Below are 22,424 nucleotides of genomic sequence, written 5' to 3'. Positions count from 1 at the left end.
ATCACTCTTATGTAACTTCCCTTCCTTGTCAAATGCTGTTTTTCATATTTATCCCTGCCAATAGAAGTAAATCCATTTCTTTACCTTTAACTCTGAATAGTAAGTAATATTTCATTGTATGAATTAATTAGTTTTGTTCCTTCTTCTACTAATGACAAATTAGGCTTTCCTCAAATTTTTTTATCCTTTTCTATGTATTTAAGCTTCTGTAGGGCCTGGTTCTTAATTTTTTTGGTGCCATATGCCTTTTTAACCCTCTATTAAATCTTCTGGATCCTTCTCAAAATAATGTTCATGGAGGCATAAAATACATAAAACAAATTATTTTTAAGTAATTATCAAAGTATTAAAAACAAATTTATAATACAAATGCGTATAAATTACAACATCTATTGGTAACTCTAACAACTGCCATAATTTTGAAGTAATGCTGAATTTAGATGGATTTTAAGATATTTCAATATTTGTAATATAATTTTACTAGGACAGTCCCAGGTATTTTATACTATTGTGTTTTGTTGCCTACATTCATAATTGAAAGAAATTCTAAATTTCAGCTAGGGGGTAATGTTTTTTCCATCCAAGTTCACAAATTTTAACCATCTGTGGAATTTTGCTATGTGTGTACACGTTTTGTAATTGAAATTTTACTTTAGTTTCCAACTACACTAAAATAATAACTGAAATTTATTGAGCTCTTACTATGTGCCAGGTACCATGTCAAAATTATCATCCCATATAATCTTCACAGCAGCACAAAGAGAGGGATGCTATTTTAATCTCCATTTTCCAAATAAGGAAACTGAGGCTTGGGGAGGTAAAGTAACTTGCTCATGGGTCACACATGATCAAAAGAGCTAGGATTCAAATCCTGGTTGGCCAACTCCAACACTCAAGTTCCTCACCACCATAATATAGAAGTTGTATTTCTATAATTTAAAGAGGTCAAACTAAATTTACATGATGATACAGGAGGTTCTAGCTACTGAGCAAGCCAAGGGGATTGTCATGTTATGCATGTTCATAAAAGGGAAAATCAAGGACAAATTCAGCATTAAAATATATAATGAATCTCGTAAACTACATAGCAAGTCATGGGGTATAGAAGACAACGTGAAATACACAATTCTGGTTTAATTCAAATGTATCCTCAAAGCTCCATTATATTGCTTATGTAAAAGATAAAATATTTTTACCTTATGGAGGCTGTGAATTACATAAATGACCAGCTTTCTCTTTCCCGTAGTAGGAAAGCCTAGGCCAAAATATGTTATCCGTCTGTTGTAACTATGTAGATATTAATGCTATATGTGTATATGAATATGGGGGTGTGTGTGTAATCTAATTCCTTGTTCCATTTATACTTATTTTCTTCCTTTTCCCCCTCGCTTTTAATTTGTATCATCTTGCTGTATTTTATGTATCCTTGTACGTCATGGCACTGGTATGTATTTACATGCATACCTACAGTACACTGCTGTGGTAGGCAGAATTCTAAGATGGCCCCCAATATCCCCATCCTCTGGTGTATACACACCTTCTCAGTTATCCAATCAAATAGCAATTTAGCTGCTGCTTTGAAGGGATTTGCAGATGTAATTAAGGTTCCCAAAGTTAGGTGACTTTAAGAAAGGGAGATTATCTGGATGGGCCTGACGTAATTTAAAAGGGACTGGGCCTTTGACAAAGAGAAAGTGTGAGAGGGATCTGAGGTGAAGGAGATTCTCACCGCTAACCCTGAAGATGGAGCGGGCTACATGGCAAGGAATATAGATGGCCTTTAGGAGCTGAGAACAGCTCCTGGCTGAGGGACTAAATGAGACGTCTCTTCTACAATTGCACAGAGCTATCACAACCATTTGAATTTTGAAGAGGATCTTGAGCTCCAGATGAGAATACAGTCCAGCTGATATACAATGATTTTAGCTTTATAAGATCCTGAACAGAGAACCCAGCTACATCCTGCCCGAACTTGATTTACAGAACTGTGAGTAATAAATGAGTGATGCTGAGGCTTCAAACACCACTCAAAGTTTATGCTAATTGTTATGGCAGCAATAGAAAACTAAAACTGAATATTTTGCTTCACAAAACTGCAACTATTATTTGTCAAATATTTATTGATGTTAAATCCACATTACACCAGCACAACAATCCAAAGTAGTAATGATAGTACTTTTTTTTTATAAATACAATATAAAGGTGGCAAAATAATGCTAGTTAATCCCAAACCCAGCAAATCAGCAAAAAAAAGGTCACATTCAGAAAAATTTGGCAAGTAAGACATAAGTCATAATTCTACAATAGAGATAGGTTCATGAGAGACTGTGTATGGTATCTTAAATTCCATATTAGCAATGCATATAAGTGTGGTCAAAGAAACTTGAACCGCACTGCATAGAACATCTGCCACCCGGTGCTCAAGCCTATTAATCACTTAAACCTTGGTTGGTTGGTGTTCTTACAAAGAAGTAGAAAGCTGTACATGTGAAACAGTAATATGAAATATATGGGGTGGTACACAGATACAAAATTATTTTAAAAAATACTACGTATGAATTGAGTAACTGAGCTAAGAGAGGCCACTTATTATAAATAATGAAAGATACATGTGTTTTGCATAAGGAATACAGTGTTTTCTTTTCATAGCAAAGTACCATTAAAGCCTCATGTTTTATACTACTAGGTCAAATTATTTTTCTCCTTTTTAAAATTTATCGGTTCCGACTTAAAACCATCAAGTCTGGTCAGAATCAACTCAGTCTAGCTGATGCAAAATCATATGCATTCAAAAAGCAGTCTTTACCGAGATGCCTTTACAAACCTTGGAATCCAGCACCTTCTTAAGGCAAAGTTTCATGGCAGCAGGGAAGTGAACTAATAATTTTCATTTACCACATCTTGGTGCCTTTGAAAAAATACTTTATGGCACAAACCTGTTTTTGTCTCTCCTTATGTCTCCACTTCCTTCAAGTAGACTAGATCCTACAGGCAATTTCTCATTTATGCCACCATGCAGTCTCAATCCATTTTCAACTTGCTCTACATACCTAAAATCTTCCACTACTACACAAACTTCAGACACACTGCAATCTCCACAGCATGTGTGCTCCACACTTCCAGCTGGCCCTAGGTTCCTTGACTTGTGAATGGCAGTGTTTTTTTCACCTATGTTTGAAGAAAACCAAAGAAAAGCCTGGCCTTTGCTACCTCTCCTGCGCCTTCTACTTTTATCTAAATGAACACAATATAATTATGCTGGTTGCATTTTCCTTCATTCTCCTCCCTACTCCTTCCAAACCCCTGATTCCTCCAAATACTATATATGCCTTGGTCATTTGGGTGGTTTGGATGCTTTTTTGTGGAATGAACTGTAATATATTTCTGCTTTATTCAGAGCACTTTATATTATTTATATTTAAATTAGCCTTTTAATATGGTTTGTAAATAAGTTTCCTACCAAGGTAGCATGAAAACACTACACATAAAGAAAAAAATGTTAAGAACTAAGGTATTAACCTTGTTAGAAAACTCTTTTGATATTAATAACATTTAAGGCAAGTAGTTCCTTCCTTATGATTTAATATAAAAACATTTGCAAAGACAAGGCATTTACTTGGATTTCTTTGTCATTTCTTCTTTTTTTCATCCTTACATATTGCACTTGGTTCACTGTATCTGTCTGAATACACTGTGCTTCAGAATCATTGTAGTACTGTTTGTGGTACAACTCCCTCATTAAACATTTTACACTATCAGGCTACACAGCACCTGTATTTTGTGTTTAAAGGCACTTGTAGATAATACAAATTGTAGTTACCTATGAACAATTGATTTCCTTTAGTATTTTGGCATTTTAGATCACTTTAATCACAGCAATTCCAAAGTTTTAAATTGGACAGTAAATGTGAATTTTCTGTGCAATGTGTATATTTGTATTAGCATTATCTACTTAAACTAAGTTTGGTATATCAAGTAAGAAAAATATTATTTTGGTGGTTTTTTTTTATTTCTTATAGTCAAAGGTATGTTTCTGCCTTTTACATAATGTGACAAAGGAATATGTTGGTCAAGGCAATGGCTGTTTCAGTGTTTCAGCTTTAACAACAATGCTGGATTACAGGTCCTCACTTTCTACCAAGGCAGTATTCAGTGTCAGGTGAGATGGGTTGGCCTCAGGTTGGAACGCTGCTTTGATGTCTAGTCCCTGGTCTGAAAGTGCTGCATAGCGACTGGCTGAGGGCCGTACTTTTTTTGGCTTGGTGCTCTGTGACTGCTGATGCCACTGGGCTACAAAGAAAAAGAGTAAATTAAGATTTTTAATCAAGATATACTTGGAAAGCCTTTAGATATTTCAAATAAATACAGAATGTCTAGATAGATGCAAGGCACATACTCGGTGAAAACTGAACACATCCATGGTAGAAACATGGAAAGTTTAGGAACATTTTTGCATTTTACTCACATGTTGCAGATTTACTGTTTATACAGGGTAGTGGGAATAAAGCAGCTAGATTACAAAGGTCAAGTGTAGTTTATCTTTTTTTTTTTTTTTTAAGTAAACACTGCAGCACAGGGAATCCTTTGGAATAGCTGATAAGCTTCCTAATTCTCATCCCCCCTCTCCGTTTAAAAAATATTTTCTCTAAAATAATTATAGCACTTAGGAATTCTGCTGGATGTGGATGCTTTAACACTAATCAACTGAAACGAATCGTACAGTAGGGAAGGTTGAGGCCACACATTTCTTGATGACCCTCACATAGTTATTTCAAGAAGAGGCAAAATCTGAAATAAATTCTTAATTTTTTTCTAGTGTTTTTTTTTATGTCAATGGATCACATAATGCTGATCGTACTAGACTGTAAATTCAATAGGAATAATTTTCTTTAAATTTGGGATGCATGTACACAAATATACAAACACAAGTCTGCTGGCTGCTTAAGATACATTAATGAGAAAAGCACTAAGCCACAAAAGTACGCATTCCAGGATCAATGGAACACACGTTTAGAGTGCATTAGGACACTGCGATAGAATATAGGAAGAAATGTTAAAAGGCAGTCATTTGCAGAACACAGTAACAAGAACATGTGAAAAACATGGTTATGCCTTTGCCTACTGTTAACTCCTAAGGATGCTTGAGTAAGGAAGCCACAACTAACTAGCCAATGTAAGAGAAATCAACATGCATATTTTGCTAATAATTCAAAGTTCCTGAATGATACTTGGGTATTTGTTCTCCTGGTGTGGTTCACTATTAATGTCGAGAAACTATAAATAGAAAGAGAGAAAGCAATATGAATTTTTTTGACAAATAAAACACAATAGTTGTTTATAAGATTATAAAGAGTAATGTGATTTGCTGTCCAGATGTCTAATTTTTCATAATTTAATGAGTAAATACAGTGAAATGAGATGAAGTGGCACTCACTGTAAACGTCCAGCCTGGCAGTACAGGACACAATCCCTGCTTCATTCTTGGCTGACACAGTATACCACCCAGCATCTTCTTTTGTGGCTCCCTGAATGAGCAGGCAAATGTAGCCATGGTTGTCCTGGTGCATGCTGGAGAAAAGGATAAAGTCATTAGGGTTCTAAATTTTTTAAAAGTGGCTTTGGACATGAAGCATCATTTTTAATTAGATCATTAGAAACAGAATTGTGCAAGTAGCTGATAATATGGTCATACTTATTCTGTAGAGATTACTAGCCCCATTAAAGTTAATGGGAGAAAGAACAGACGTCAAGAGTTGAATACATCTGTGTACTTAATTCTTAGTGAATACATCTGTGTACTTAATTCCTAGTTGAGGATCTGCCTTTACAAAAACCACTGAATAGTCTTTTATCACTAAAACAAATGAATTCATCTTTTCTTTTAGATAGAATGATAAACACTTCTAAGAAATCACCATTAGATCAAATACCCATAGCTTCCTTCTAAAAGCTTAATCCTACATTGGGTAAAGCATGGTTTTTGTCTTTGATTGATTTCATCAAAAATCAAAACATCTATGTGGCTTTTACACATAGATTTCCATGCTATATAAAATGTATCTTTTGATACATCATTAGGACTGAACAGTTATGGATCAGGTTCTCATTGTGCAGTCTTACCTCACTCGGTCAGTGCTGTGAGTGAGTGATTCATTTTCTTTCTTCCAAAATATCTGAGGTGGTGGCACTCCCAATACACGACATTCCAGCCGCACTGGGTACCCATCAGCAACTCCTGTGTTTTGGAGCTTCTCAATAAAAACAGGGGGTTTGTGTGCTTCTTTAGCTAAGAAAACATGAGATGAATTCTCTATCAATGATATACAAAAGGAGCACTAGAAAGAATTCAGAAGGCTTTTGGAATATTGCTTGAATACATCTTTTGATACCATTTTTTACTCCAGGTGGTAAGATGCTAGTTCCCTCTCCAAATTATTCTTTTACCAAGCAAAGGTCTGTATACTTCATTCCGCTCATTTATTTCCTCAATTAATTCAAGTGTGATAGGCTCATACTGTCCACTGGCCATCTGCTTCACAGAATGCCTGTCTGACAGGCTGTGGGAGACTCCTAAGTCATTGCTAGCATCTGTGATGGCTTCACTACTAATTATGTTACTGATCATTCACAGCCTCAACCAACTACTGCCACCTAGTGGTGCTGAGGACAAGTATTTCTAGGAATTTGACCACTTAGATTCCCTCACTGCCATTTGCCATGTTTGCCATGAATATTCCCGAATATTTGTAACTCTTAAGTGAGACATGCCATAGAATTTAAAGGGGGCAATTTAAAGGGGAGGCATCTTTATCTAAATTTGGCAGCTTTAAATAGTTACCTGTAAACTAGGAATGTATATCCTATAAATTACAAATTCCACTTTGTATTCTTGAAGGAGGCTATAAAAAAGCTTTATTATAACCTTAAAGGAAGGAACCCACTAAAAAAAAAAAGATAACTTCAGTACTTATTCTGAAAAATTCAGGACTGATTGTTAATAACACTCTGAATATTACCATCCAATGGGAATTTTTTTTTTTTTGGATCAGTTGTAGTAGTGGTGGAAACTACTTCAGAGAATGAATAAGGTTTACTTATTTTCTTTTGAACTACCAACAATGAATCTGAGAACACATTCCTTTTCCACCACTACTCCCTCATCTGGAGTGACAGATATATCATAGTAAAGCAGCTAGGAAAGAGCTCAAACAGGATGAAAAGTCTGCCTGAATTTTTCAAATGCTTAATACTCTCCAACACCATGAGTTAGTTAGAAGGTTGGATTTTTATTGAATTTTACATGGTTGCCCATCCTAGGCTACTCTGGGAGAAGTGGGAACAGAAGCTCACTTTGTATTCTTTCTGGGGCTCCAGTTTTGCAAAGAACATAAAATGTATAAAACAAGTCTTAATGTTGTAGCAACTCATCCGTAAGAATAACATCTACCACTTTGGAGCATTGCTATGCAGGGTACTAGTTATGCAGAGCTTCATACACATTTTTATGATTTAATCCTTAGGAAAACACTGTGAGGCATTATATTCCCATTTTATATATGGAGAAACTAAGTCGCAGAGATAGCTATTTGCCAAATGTCACACAACTAAAAATAGACAAGAGCTGGGACTGGAGCAGATCTGACCCCAAAGACTTTGCTTCCAATTACTGTACATCACCATCTTCTGACAGGAGTGCTAACTGATGCATACTGAGATATCTATATGATCAAAAGGCACATTTAACAGCAGAAAAATGGTTTTAGTTTGAGGTTAGAGGAATGAAATCAATTGTGGCATGTAAGAATATAGAGTACTTTGTACAAAACTTGAAAGCATGGCTAACCTGTAGCACCACAGTCCACATATTTACCACATTTTAATGTGAAAACATCTGGTGCCATTATCAGAATCATAATCCAAGAGTTTTGTCAAGACGTCCTGGGTTTTATTCTCATTGCTACTCTATTTCTTGAAAGAGCTCAGTGACTTAGTATATTTAGAAGAGCACTAGGAGTCAACAGATTGTGTTAAATCCAATCATCAGTTTACTAAGTGGGACCCTGGAAAAGTCAGAGAAGATTTGCTTCGATTATCTCATAAGGCTGATGTGAGGGCCAACTGATACATAACGTACATGAAGCACTTGCATAAAGAGGTAGAAGAAATAAATGTTTTGTTATGTTCTTTCTTAAAAGAGATCAGGTAATCAGAATCTTTACTTACACCCAACTCTTAAGGATGGTATAAAAACCTTTCCATAAATGTGTTTTCCTTTTAGGCTTCTCAAAGCGTAAGACTTCACGTAACAGCACTTTTACAGAATTTACCTACACAATAATCAGTGAAAAAGCAAATCTGAGTGTAGTTTGACAATGACTATGACTTTGAGGGTAGATGACAATGTTGCTTTAAAAACCAGGTGTGTGTGTGTGTGTGTGTGTGTGTATATATATAGATATATAAAACTTTATATATAAGCAAATTCTTTGGTTCTTGGAGTCCATACTGCTGTTACTATTTCTCTATGTAACACTGGGGGCCACTGTACACGCAGTAGGTCGAATGACCCAAAAGAGCTAATAAAATCTTTTTCTCTCTTTGCCAGGTTAGTGGGAGAAATGAAAGATTTCTGTTTCTGTTTTGCTAGGCCTTATAACCATGTCCTCATTGGCTATTTTGATGATGCAATCTATTTTTTCAATTCTTTGATTTATTTTCCATATTGGTTAGTAATGTAGAATTAGTTTACATTTGTAAGTCTGATGTTCATTCTGTCAGAAAGCAAGGATTCACAGATGAGCCTACCAGCAACCACAAGCTCCAGGCTGAATGAGTTCTGTCCTGCTCGGTTGGTGGCTATACATGTGTAGATGCCGGCATCACGTGACGTGACTGGCTCTATGATCAGAGAGTGCACCCCGTTCTCACGCACCAGCATCTTGTGAGCACTGTCAGGGCGTACGGGCTTTCCATCTAGTTGCCAGCTTAGATCTGGGGTTGGTAACCCACTGACCTAAATCATAAAAGAAATACATGTAAATTTTGGTATTAAAACAGAGTGAAATCACTGGTAGCTAAGAAGTCTGCATAAATTCCTCCTTCAGTAGTACAAGAGATGGCTTTTTTTGTGTGTGTGACAGAGTTTCACTCTTGTTGCCCAGGCTAGAGTGCAATGGCACAATCTCAGCTCACTGCAACCTCCGCCTCCCGGGTTCAAGCGATTCTCCCGTCTCAGCCTCCTGAGTAGCTGGGATTACAGGTGCCTGCCACTATGCCAGGCTAATTTTTGGTATTTTCAGTAGAGATGGGGTTTCGCCATGTTGGCCAGGCTGGTCTTGAACTCCTGACCTCAGGTGATCCGCCTGCCTCAGCCTCCCAAAGTGCTGGGATTACAAGCATGAGCCACCGCACCGGGCCAAGAGATGGCTTTTAGTATCAGCTCATGTTACTCTTTTGCTTAAAACTTTTCAGTGGCTTCCTGAGCACTCACCAGCTTACATCTAAACAATTCTTACAGAACAACCTAGAGATGACCGAGATGGGATTTAAAAAATTGCCATCATTGTCTTACCTTGCCCAGGGCTATAGAGATTAATGGGACGAGGTCAGCACCAGGCTCTGGGCTTCTTTGAAAAAAGATGTCCAACAATAATAACAAATACTCAGCTGGCATTTATATATAGTACTGTAAAGCTTCTCATCAAGGAGTAGCCATAGTTATGGAGAATGCATTCGTCAGCACATAGGGCTGCTATTATTATTTTGTAATCCTTGAAACTGAATAACAAGAGCAATACGAAATTATCCAGAAAGCCATCTCAACAAATTACCATCACAATGGAAACATCATAAAATCTTGAGGCCTTGACAGTTGTGTTGACCAGAGATCAGATAAAAGCATATTTAATTGCTAATAACATGCTGTGCCGCAAAGGGTCAGGATGGTCGCCATCTGCCAGCTTTTTAGTTTTGCCCCTGATTTTGAATGGAAGAAATGCACTGTTAAGGAAGGCCTTTTTACCCCCTACCCCCAACTTTACTAGTAGGAAGTTATATACAAAAAGATGTCACTTAGACTGTAAAACAGTTCTTTTGAAGAACTAGCTTTGCCAGCATCAGCCAGAGGACTCACAAATTCCATTCCTGCTATGTGATACTCACTGATATTACCTGCAAGATGCCTCCCACCACACATGTAGCAAAGGGCTACAGCATTTAAAGTAAACGTAAATGACTGGTTAAAAGGATGAAGAGGTTTTGGAAACAAACAGCAGTAGTTAGGCAGCTTGGCTTCTGAGACGCTCAGGCTCTGTGTTCTCCTATCTATCCACTTGCTGTCCCCAGCTCTCCATGTACACTGCTTGACCTGTTTGGAGGTCATCAGAAGTGGTGTGGAGGAAGAGGGAGTGGATACCTTTGGTCAGGCTCCTTGTTCCCACGTCTAGAAACAAAGCGGCACTGCTTGTTCCTACTTCTTTACCAGGTTAGATCCTAGATAAGCCATCTACTGATTGAAGCCACAGTATGTTTAGTAGGAGAGATGCCCAAAGCACGCGTACTCTCAAACCACGTGATTCACAGTGAACCTACCCAGTGGACAGTTACTCATGCTAGGGCAAAGAGAATGCCCCTTGTACCTTTTTTCTAACCCCAGTTCTCCTGGCTAAGACAAGACAGCATGATCTCAGGAGCTGAAGGTCACCACCAGCAGGTCACAATGTAACTAGATCTGTACTCTCAGCACACATGGAAATAGTGATGCTTGTTGCTATGGGAGTGGAATTAGTTATTTTCCCGAAAATTTAGTACCAGTTAAGGATAATCAGTGTCTAGGAATGTTCCTCAGGGGCTAAAAGGGGAGGGGGCTTTTTGGAGGAAAAGCAAGCTGCTGCTTTAGTGTTTGGCTTATCTTCAGGATTTTTTCCCCTTTCAAAGCTTAAATACACTGACCTTTTTTTTTTCCTGATCTATCTGTACATGTGGCAAGATTTTTCACTTTTTTTTTTTTTTTTTTTTTTTTTTTAAAGACAGTCTTGCTCCTTGCCCAGGGTGGAGTGCAGTGGGCACAATCTCAGCTCACTGCAACCTCCGCCTCCTGGGTTCAAGCAATTCTCTTGCTTCAGCCTCCTGAGTAGCTGGGATTACAGGCACCTGCCACCATGCCTGGCTGATTTTTTTGTATTTTAGTAGAGATGGGGTTTCACCATGTTAGCCAGGCTGGTCTCGGATTCCTGACCTCAGGTGATGATCCACCTGCCTCGGCCTCCCAAAGTGTTAGGATTACAGGCGTGACCCAGGTGCCTGGCTGATTTTTCACATTTTCTTTATCCAGGTTAGATCATCATAGTGAAACCAATAAGCAGTTTACTTTTTGTTTCCAATATTCTTTTAATGGCTGGCGTTTTAAGGATAGTAATGTGCCAGTCCAGTGAAAGACAGTACTATTATTTCTTTCTTAAATATGATTAAAAATAGAGATAACCAGTATGGTGAATGTGTATATACCCATCATTTAGTCTCTCTCATTTTTTATATTTTAAAATAAATCCCAGATTTTATATACTATTACCCCCATATAGCTCAGTATGCATTTCTAAAAACGAGACTTTTCCATAATCACAATTCCATTTTACACGTAAAAATTAATAATTCTTTGGTATAATCTAATAATCTATTTAAAATAAAATTTCCCTGGTTAACTCAAAACATTATTTTACAAGTGGTTTGTATGAATTTTTTAAAGTATTAATTGATAAAAATTGTATATAATTATGCACATTATTTTGAAATATGTATGTGCTGTGGAATACCTAAATTGAGCTGATTAACATATGTATGACTTCACGTGCTTTTTTGTGGTAAGAACACTTAAAACCTACTCTTAGTAATTTTCAAGTATACAGTACATTGTTATTAACTATAGTCACCATGTTGTACAATGGATCTCTTGAACTTATTCCTCCTGTCTGAAATTTTATATGCTTTGACTAACATTTCCCCAACTTTCCCTCTCCCCGTCTAGCCCCTGGTAATCACCATTCTACTCTATACTATGAGTTCAACTTTTTTAGATTGCACATATAAGTAAGATCCTGTAGTATTTATCTTTCTGTGCCTGGCCTATTTCACTTATGTCCTCCAGGTTCATTCATGTTGTCACAATGACAGGATTATAATTTTCCACTGTGTATGTATGTATGTGTGTGTGTATATATATTATATAAATATATATATTTATATATAATATATAAATATATGTATAAATATATATATTATATATAAAAATATATATAATATATATAAATATATATATATAATATATATAAAATATTTTCTTTATTCATTCATCTGTTGACACTTAGGCTGATCCCATATTCTGGCTATTATGAATAGTGCTGCAATGAACATGGGAATGCAGATATTGCTACTGATTTCATTTTCTTTTTTTGGGAGATGGGGAGTCTTGTTCTGTTGCCCAGGTTGGAATGCAGTGATGCAACTTCTGCCTCCCAGATTCAAGTTATTCCCCTGCCTCAGCCCCCTGAGTAGCTGGGACTATAGATGCATGCCACCACACCTGGCTAAATTTTGTATTTTTAGTAGAGATGGGGTTTCACCATGTTGGTCAGGCTGGTCTCAAACTCCTGACCTCAAGTTATCCACCTGCCTCAGCCTCCCAAAGTGCTGGGATGACAGGCGTGCGCCACCGTGCGTGGCCTCTGATTTCATTTTCCTCGGATATATAAGCACTAGTAGAATTAACTGGATCATATGGTAGCTGTACTGTATAATTCTTAATTATAGACCAAAAATGAAGTAAATACACACTCATATATATATATATATATATATATATATATATACAGACTGAAACACAATTTGTGGATTTATACTGTAAAAAAAATGATCCTGAGAAATAAAATATTTTTGTTATATTCTTTTTATACATTTCTACAATCCCAGATTTACTTTCTGAAGAAACAATGCCCAAATCCTCTAAGCAGCTTATATTTGTGTTCTGATATCCCATATAGAACCAGCAGAGGGAGCCCAAATAACTTTTTAAAACCTTATCCATATTTAAGAGTTAAACTAAATTTAATATCAGTAAATAGGGGGCAAAAAAGAAATCAAACAAAAAATGTTAGAGCAGTGTTTCTTAAATATTTTTTCCCTAAACTCCTTTGAGAAATGGATGAAAGTTATCTTACACACATAATTTTGTAGGTAATTTCAGAGTTCAAACACCTAATGAAGCCTCCCTACCCAAGGACCTTGGGTTAAAGAGCCTTGCTGTAGGCCGGGTGCGGTGGCTCATGCCTGTAATCCCAGCACTTTGGAAGGCCAAGGCGGGCGGATCACGAGGTCAGGAGTTTGAGACTAGCCTGGCCAACGTGGTGAAACCCCATCTGTACTAAAGATACAAAAAATTAGCTGGGTGTGGTGGCGGGTGCCTGTAATTCCAGCTACTCAGGAGGCTAAGACAGGAGAATCACTTGAACCCGGGAGGTGGAGGCTGCAGTGAGCCGAGATCACACCACTGCACTCCAGCCTGGGCAACAGAGGCAGACTGCGTCTCAAAAAAAAAAAAAAAAAAAAAACCCAAAAAAAACAAAAAGCCCTGCTGCAAAACAGATGAAAGAAAGAAGTCACTCTAACTTATCTTAGAATTAGAAAATGGGGGTGGGGCACTGTGGCTCACACCTGTAATCCCAGCACTTTGGGAGGCCAAGGTGGGTGGATCATGAGGTCAAGAGTTTGAGACCAGCTCGACCAACATGGTGAAACCCCATCTCTACTAAAAATACAAAAATTAGCTGGGCCTGGTGGCACGTGCCTGTAATCCCAACTACTCAGGAGGCTGAGGCAGGAGACCCAGGAGGCAGAGGTTGCAGCGAGCTGAGACTGCACCACTGCACTCTAGCCTGGGTGACAGAGTGAGACTCCGTCTCCAAAAAAAAAAAAAAAAAAAAAAAAAGAGAAAATGGGAGGAATAAAAGTCAGAGTAGATAGATGGATACAAAATTTGTATGAAAAAAGAATGAAGACATGGTAGATTTATCATATTTATTATTTCAACATTTAAAGGGATTAAAACCTCCTGATGACTTTCTAGAGTAATGTCATGTAGGGTTCTGAGTAAAGAACACATTTAATTTAAAGTAAAAAATCATGGTAAACAATATATAAATATCCGACATATTTCACTTTTCCCCCCCCTTAAGCTAGAATCATTTCATTTTTTGAGACAGGGTCTTGCTCTGTCACCCAGGCTGGAATTCAGTGGCTCGATCATAGCTCACAAAGCTTCAGCTCCCAGGCTCAAGCAGTCCTTCCAACTCAGCCTCCCAAGTAGATGGGACTATAGGCACACGCCACCACACCTGGCTAACTTTTGTATTTTTGGTAGAGATGGGTTTCTCCATATTACCCAGGGTGGTCTTGAACTCCTGGGATCAAGCGATCTGCCCGGCTTTGGCCTCTGAAGTGCTAGGATTATAGGTGTGAGCCACTGTGCCCAGCTCTCATTTTATACTTTATGTAATTTCCCCAAAAGGAACTATAGAGAAATGGCAAGTGAGGGAGAAGTGAGGCAATAGGATATGCAAGCAATAACAAAATCTTACTTTGCAGTCCATTCTGCAGAGTTTTCCTTCTTGAACAGTCAGATCTCCAGGAGCCTGCAAGAAGTGAGGTCTGAAGAATCGCTCCTGAATTGGTTCATTTTCGTCTCCACTGTCCCTTGATCTAGAACGAGGCCTTGAAACAAGAAAGATGACAGATAGAAATATAGATAGTAGTTATTTCCAGACTTTTAGTCATCTGTTTTCTTAAAATACATGGGGTAATAATATGATTTCCTTATCTGATCCCTACAGCTATGATTTACACATTAAAAAATCAGAAAAGCAAAATCTTATGTAATTTGGAAATTTACTATAAATGTAATTGTCTGCCAATTGCAGACTACTATAAATCATAAAAGGGGAAATGGAAAAAAATGGGGTATTATATATTAACGTATTTTTCCTAAATATATTTAAAGCTTTATGAAAAGTAGCATTATTGCTCACTTATTACCAAATCTTTTTCAACAGAAGTTACTAGAACTTTCCACTCTAATTTTTAAATTTGTAGGAAATTAAAAGTTCTGATGATCCTATAAAAATTCAATATATTTTTAATTAAAATTCCTTTTCATATTAAGCGGGAAAACAAATTACATTTTTAGGCAAGTTTTCTTTTGCATTAGTTATCCATATGCCTAGAGGCATTATTTTTTGCTTTAAAAAATGAGATTGTACAAATCTCCCAGATTCTGTGCATCTCTGTCACTTTCAAAGGTTGCCAGAGAAACCTTTAAGAGGAATACAGTTGAAAGTAATTGCAGGGAAGACTTAAAAGATGTTGAATACAAATTCTGTCAGTAGTGACTAGAAGGTAAGTTTAAAAATACTTAACTAGGAAAAGCAAGAGTGGAACAAATGAAAGAAGCATACTAGGCTAATAATTATTAGCTTTTTAATATAGTTTACCCTTCTCTAAGTATAGATCTAATTTATGAGAAAAAAGCTTTCCAGGACCCATTCATATAAGGAAAGGCTTAAATGTGTTGCAGACAAGAAAAGCAAAAAGAATAATGCAAGACAATGGACTTAATACTGTATATGCTATGTTTATACCCAAAGATACAGGCTAGCATCCTGTGAATAGGTATTGCCATGATGAAGTTAGAATTAAATCTGCACATGCTCTGGTGCCAGAACTATCTTCCAAATGTTGAACAAAAGTCTGTGTGGATCCAGTCACACAAGGAGGTACAGACACACCACTTGTTTGATGTTTAGTCAGTTTTCCTGCCTACTCTCTGTGAGCTAAGTATGTATTCTCTTCACTAAAGGAGTTTGCACCTATGGCCTGTAATTTAATCAGGACTATTTGAGGATATTCTGTCTATAAAATAAACAGGCCAAGTTGACAGGATGGTTGACTTAATGATTTTTTTTTAAGTGCGGATTTGTTACTAAGAAGTAATATCCTTTCTCTATCTCTGCCTACCATTGTTCCATCAGTGTCCTTGCACAGACTCAGAGCTACTAGGAACGGAAAGCATCTCTATTGCTAGCAGATATCTGAGTATTTAAAATGTGACAAATCTTACCTACAAGATTTGTAGTCTAATGGCCTTATGTTTTGAACTAAGTGGCTGAAAAATGAACATTAATAAATGAGCTGATGTTAAGAAACCTAGTGGTAATAGCTTTTAATGGTCAACTCACACAGCTGTTGGTTAGAAAAGTTTGGTTTCCAACATTTGTGTACCATTTAGTAGTATTTTCATATGCCATTTCAAAGTGCTGAGTCTTGATTTATTTGTCTATAAAATATGTCTATTTAACAACCTAATAGTATATCTGAATGGGCTTAGCACACATTAGCAAATGTTTGTTCCCATTCCCTTTCTGCATCGCAAAGGAGCATAATAATCAAGGAGCCACACACTTCAGGTTTGTATTCATATTCTGTCTTCCGATTATGTTTACTTTTGTGGTTATATGATGATTCTAATAGTACTAAATTTATAGTAATAAATAAAATAATAGTAACACTTCTGGGAAGGAACATGTTAAATACCTTCTGACATGAGGATGGCCTGAGGGAGACCGGGGACTTCGACCTCTTTGGTTGACAGCCTGTACCATTAGCCGTCCAGTACAACTGATGCGGCCCTGTAGAAATATCAGGAAATAAATGATTTGCTATTTAAAACTATTAACCACTAAGCACTATCATGCCTACTGTCCTATTCTCTATAAGACATTATTTCATAACAAATTCAGTATGCCATTTGAGTAATGACTAACCCTTTTCAGAAAAACACTTTCCCTGTGAGTTAAGTGCCTCAGTAAAACTATTTTTACTTGAAGAACTTGAAGGTGACAAGGTCTTTTTTTGGAACTCTTAAATAAGCTTTACTGTTTTATCTAGGATGGTATTTAAAATGACAACCCTTGCTTAATTGTAACCTGCAAAGGTCTCCGTAACACATGACATTGAATTGTAAAATACAGCAGGAGGACATCAGTCTCTTGTGAAGATTCCATTTTCATGGTCATCTACCAGCTGTAGCCAATTCTGAAATCAAACCTAGATGATTTCAGTTTTCTCTTTTTAGTACTATACTAATTATAGTAATATACTAATTAAATGTTAGTGGCTGGCCGGGCGCGGTGGCTCATGCCTGTAATCCCAGCACTTTGGGAGGCCGAGGCGGGTGGATCACGAGGTCAGGAGTTCGAGACCAGCCTGGCCAATATGGTGAAACCCCGTCTCTACTAAAAAAATACAAAAATTAGCTGGGCGTGGTGGCACGCACCTATAGTCCCAGCTACTTGGGAGGCTGAGGCAGAAGAATCGATTGAACCCAGGAGGCGGAGGTTGCAGTGAGCTGAGATGGTGCCACTGCACTCCAGCCTGGGCGACAGAGCAAGACTCTGTTACAAAAAAAAAAAAAAAAAAAGTAAGTGGCATCCCTTCCCCAAACCATATATTAAAATGAGCATGATAAAATGAGTGTTATGTAAGAAGTATGCATGGGATGATAAGGAGAGCTTCATGACTAAATGAAGCCATGTTCTCATGAAATGAACATATTTGAGATTTAAAAACCAGAAGCAGTTAAATACCTAAAATATGTGGGTCATATGATAAGGGCCTATGTAATTAAAAAAACCCTATATTTTTATCTCTTAAATTTGTCAATTGAAATTTTGATGGGGTGGTGGGGTCGGGGAGATAGCCAGAAGTTGGTTAATGGATACAAAATTACAGCTACATAGGAGGAAAAAGTTTTAGTGTTTCACAGCACTGTAGGATAACAATAATTTATTGTGTATTTTCATATAGCTGGAAGAGTGGATTTTGAGTATTTCCAACACAAATGATAAATGAGGTGACAGATATGCTAACTACCATGATTTGAACATTACACATTGTATACATGCTTTGAAATATCACACTGTACCTCATAAATATGTATAATCATTGTGTCAATTAAAAATAATAAAAGCAAAAAAAGTTTGATAAATGCTGTCATATGTGAACAGACAAGTAATACTCAGGGCACCCAGATGATATGGATAAGCCACACATTGTTACTTTGGTTTTTGTTTCAGCTCCTTCTTTTTTTTTTTCCACTGTTACCAGCAGAGTAGCAAAAAAGATGATTTTTCTCCTTCTCTCTTTCAGAAGAATGAGAAGATGTGCTTCTAAATTTTGATGACTGCTGAAGGTAACAGCAAGAGAGGAAAAACAAGAAGCAGATGTACCATCAATGATTAGACTTAGTGAATTCTAGCTCAGAGTTGATGAGAAGCCCTCATGCACTTACACTCAGAATAAAATTCTTCCATTGGCTCTCATTTTCATTGCAAGCTGCGTATAGAGACAGGTAACAGAAGCTGCAGTGTTCTGTGTGTTTTGAAGAACTGCTTTACAACTGTGAGTAGACTGGAGTAGGGGTCAGGGTGAGGGCACTAGTGGAGGGAATGTAGAGAAAAATCCCATAGCAAGATTCAGTGAAGGGCAGGACTCTAACTGGGGGGGCTCTCTAGGTCTCCTAAAACCTGGACTTCTTTGGGGCTATAACTACCCAGAAAAGGCAAAGACACATAGGAATGTAATACAGACAGGAGAAGAATGAGGAATTACCAAAGAGAGGTCCTCACAAAGAAACAAACATAACTAGTTTTATACCACTACATATGTGACTCCCTCTGGCATTCACGGTGTTTGCTATTGAGGTCACAGTTAAAACACTGTGTTTCCTGAAAATTTCCAAGGAGACATGAAGTCTAACATTATATAGGAGAATTATTTCTAGCTCAGATTAACTGTATCTGAAGCACAGACCACTTGATACAGATTCTTATGCTAAACTCTTGGCAAACATTTGGGATTCCCTAAACTAGCTTGAAATCTAAAAATTAATTTCATCCAACTTCTCCAGATCTGTACTTGCTATAGAAAATCTAGATATAACTTGCTTAGAAGACCCCCATCATGAACTATCCAACTGATGCATCATACAAGATAACAAATGAACACACAAAATTAATGATTCTTTTTGGAGGTTGAGGACAAGGAAGTGTGTGTATTGTTTTACACAAATAGCTTCAATTGTCCTGATGTGGGATATGGCTTCCTTATTATGTGCCTTGCGGCTTCCATGATGAAATGCTTATAATTTGGATATATCCTTCCTTGTGATATGAAGCCCAGAAGATCCACGGTAAGTTAAAATGAACTAATCATTTATGCGGTTAGAAAAAGATATAATGTAAGGTAAATTCAGACTTAACCTTGAATTTGGACAAGGAGGTATGGGTTGTTACAAACAGCCAAACAAACCCACCTCACTAACCTGGATTTGAGTGTTGACTTTTCCTAAAACTTTGAGCAAATCACTGAATTTGTTCAAGCCTCTGTTTCTTCTTCTGTACAAACAGGGATGCTACATATATCTCTCACAAGGATGTTTTAAGGGTTAAATGATGTAACCTAAATGCTCTTATAAATATCAAATGGTGTGTGACATCATAAATTATCATGATTAAATTCCTCATAGCTGGTACTGTGTTATCATGGGTCTGAGACATTATGCATGGACGTGCATCAAGATGGTTTTTAGGAGCCCCAGCAGCTTGGCGGACCCCAATAAGAATTTCCATGTGAATCTACTTTATGTGAGGTATATGCTTACCTCATTTTAAAATTCCTTCATATTTAACCAATATCCCCCCTGCCACTTAGTGCTCTGAATCCTGGAATGAGCCTTAAATACCTTCGTATGGCATTCAGTAGCTCTGGAATCAGTCTAAGTTTGTAAACCAGTTCTGCTGTCCCTTACAGGTGAGTGACTTTAGGCAGGTAACTTAATCTTTCTAAGTTTCCTTCTCTGTAAAACAGGGCCATATAGTTAATACCTAATGGGTTCTTATGAAGACTAAAGGCATTAATACTTGTAAAGCACCTGGCAGCATTGTATTTTGCATGAAGCCAATGCTCAAAATGTTAAATTATTGTAGCACTCAATATGGATATAATTATAATAACCAGTTTTGAGGCATCCTTTAGAATTGTTTATGTAATGGAATTTTATTTTTCTTGGTATTAGAATGTAATTTACTCCAAAGGAAAAACAAAATACCTTTGGCATAGGAGGCAGACTATGTGGGAAGCAGATTAACCTTTTTAACTTCTGCTGGTGCTTGAAAGGTGCTAAGCATAATCATACTGAAATGTATTTGTTAGTGTGATGGCTGCATTTGATGTGGAGGAGGAAATATGCCCTAATCAGCTCTAAACAGATCCTTGATATGCTTAGCCTGCCTCTTCCTCCCCTCTCAAAAAAAAAAAAAAAAAAAAAGGTAAACAGGTTGGCATACTACTCTGGAAAGTTCACACATTTCTACACTGTTTTCAGGGTTTTTGCTGCTACTGCTTAGAACCATATATACAAATATTGCCACAGAATATTTCCTTAACTTCCCAAATTTAAGAAAAAGGGATAGTTACCATTTGTAATCTCTCTATTCTGATACCAACCATCACTTCTGAACATGAAAGGGGAAGGTGTGGTCTTCAGGAGGCAGAATTATTAGTTGGATTTATATAGTGTTATTGGCTAAATATATTACTAACCAATAAATAACCAGGAGCATTTAGAGAGCATCCAAACTAAGAAGTTGTATAATTTTCTCATTTTTGTTTGGGGGAAAAAACCCCCAGAGTTCAGTGAAGCTTTTTTGAAAAGATGCCTTCCATGTGCATAATAGAAAGTTCAGGTTTTTAAGTCTGAACATACTATTTTTGACAAAGGTCATACAGAATTAGCAATAAGTGATTTTAATAATAATAATATGTCTGTTAACCCTGGTAATCATAGTTAGTAGGCTCTGATGCACATTAATGCTGCTGCATTTGCTTTTATTAATTTTCTCATTTCTATCTGCTTTACTATTAACATAAGAATAATGGAAGGGAATGTTTAAAGTGAAGCTTGAAATGAGCCAGGAAACCTTATAATGCTAAAACAAAACACAAGCAACAAACTGACATTTTATATTTAACTCAGTTGTGTGTTACTTTTCTATTCCAAACAAATCCACAGAGTTTAAAGCTTATATTACAAATAAGTTTGAATTCTTAAAGTGATTCTGTATTAAACATCCAGCTTGTAAAGATTATTTCATACCTTGTGCAAGGCCAATTATTTAGGTAATATGGAAATAACATTTATATTTCATAGTTTATGAAATTTAACTTGTGGCACACAGGTCTTCATAAAAGCTTGCCACTTGTATACATAATGCAGTTTGAGGAAACATCAGACTGCAAAATAGCCATTCCAAAATCCAAGTGCAATACAAAGTAACTTAGCAACACAACAAAACAAAGTAAAACATTCGTGTTTAGATGTAGTTGTTCTTAAAGATAGGATTAGAGTCTAAAATAAACTGTATTTGTGATCCTCATTTTGGCACTCTCTTTGGTGTAACTGCACAATCACTCATTATTTTGCTAAACTGTGTGATTGCTTTGGTCTCTTATGAATTGCCTGAGCTACACACATCGAGTGTGATACACAGCCCAGTATATGTTTAGAGCTGTGTGTTCTATCCCAAGTAGAATTTGGATGCAGTCAACAATATCTAACATTTTTCTTATTCCCAAAAGATTAACCCAGGTGGAAATATACCATGTTCTATAAAATATTCTGTTGAACTTTAATATTTTCCTCCCTCCTTGGTTCTCACCCTTCTCTTGGCTGCTTTCTGTAATTATTTTCCACTGCTCAGGAGAGCTCTACCGTCTGTATTTCATTACTGAACTAATTTGTCCACTCTAGTCTTCTTCTTTTCCTTGGTCATTTCATATCATCTGGGCTACAGTGTACTAGAAAACATACATATATTCTCCCTTTCAAACCCAAATACTTTTTTTTCTAAATCCAAATAACTTTTTAAAATTTCAAAATTTAAGTAACTAAAGGGCATTAAGGAAGTAAGGAGTCAACTTCAGTTTTCTGTCAAGTATACTTTATGCTTTTGGGATTACTATATCTTGAAAGATTAGCTATTTTAAATTTTTTTCACTGCCTTTTATGACATGACTAAACTCATGTCTTAATTCATAAATTATAAGAAAAAAATGTTTTAATATACGGTAATAGATGTTGTAAAGTTGAGATTCTAACAGCGTTAAACATTTCCAGAATGGCATCCTTACAGCAACAAATGGTAACTTATGCCAAGAGTTAGGTAGAAAAATGGTCTGTCACTGGTCATGGTGTAAATGCCACTTTGTTTTTCTAATGGATAGTAAAGTTCACTCCAATTTTTAAGTGATGACTCACAGAACTT

The 22,424-nt window shown here is 36.7% G+C and overlaps 1 protein-coding gene and 1 long non-coding RNA gene across 4 annotated transcripts in view; one reads left to right on the top strand and one right to left on the bottom strand.

The window, feature by feature from the left end:
• Positions 1 to 2,102: 2,102 nt before the first annotated feature.
• The window catches only part of PALLD (palladin, cytoskeletal associated protein), a 422,857-nt gene continuing 402,535 nt past the window's right edge, over positions 2,103 to 22,424 (bottom strand). For all 3 annotated transcript variants that reach the window (XM_055276361.1, XM_055276362.1, XM_063638370.1), the window contains 6 exons: positions 16,636 to 16,730; positions 14,628 to 14,760; positions 8,806 to 9,013; positions 6,121 to 6,286; positions 5,435 to 5,568; positions 2,103 to 4,290 (listed from right to left, as the gene is read on the bottom strand). In XM_055276361.1, the coding sequence (XP_055132336.1) occupies positions 4,118 to 4,290; positions 5,435 to 5,568; positions 6,121 to 6,286; positions 8,806 to 9,013; positions 14,628 to 14,760; positions 16,636 to 16,730 (909 nt within the window). In that variant the 3' untranslated portion in view covers positions 2,103 to 4,117. The remainder of the gene's footprint in view (positions 4,291 to 5,434; positions 5,569 to 6,120; positions 6,287 to 8,805; positions 9,014 to 14,627; positions 14,761 to 16,635; positions 16,731 to 22,424) is intronic.
• Positions 16,388 to 20,444, top strand: LOC134736523 (uncharacterized). Its single transcript, XR_010120614.1, has 2 exons — positions 16,388 to 16,508; positions 18,250 to 20,444. It is a non-coding gene; the product is annotated as an uncharacterized lncRNA (long non-coding RNA).

Source organism: Symphalangus syndactylus, chromosome 4, assembly GCF_028878055.3.
Source record: "Symphalangus syndactylus isolate Jambi chromosome 4, NHGRI_mSymSyn1-v2.1_pri, whole genome shotgun sequence".
NCBI lineage: Eukaryota > Metazoa > Chordata > Mammalia > Primates > Hylobatidae > Symphalangus > Symphalangus syndactylus.
This window is presented reverse-complemented; position numbering and strand designations above follow the sequence as displayed.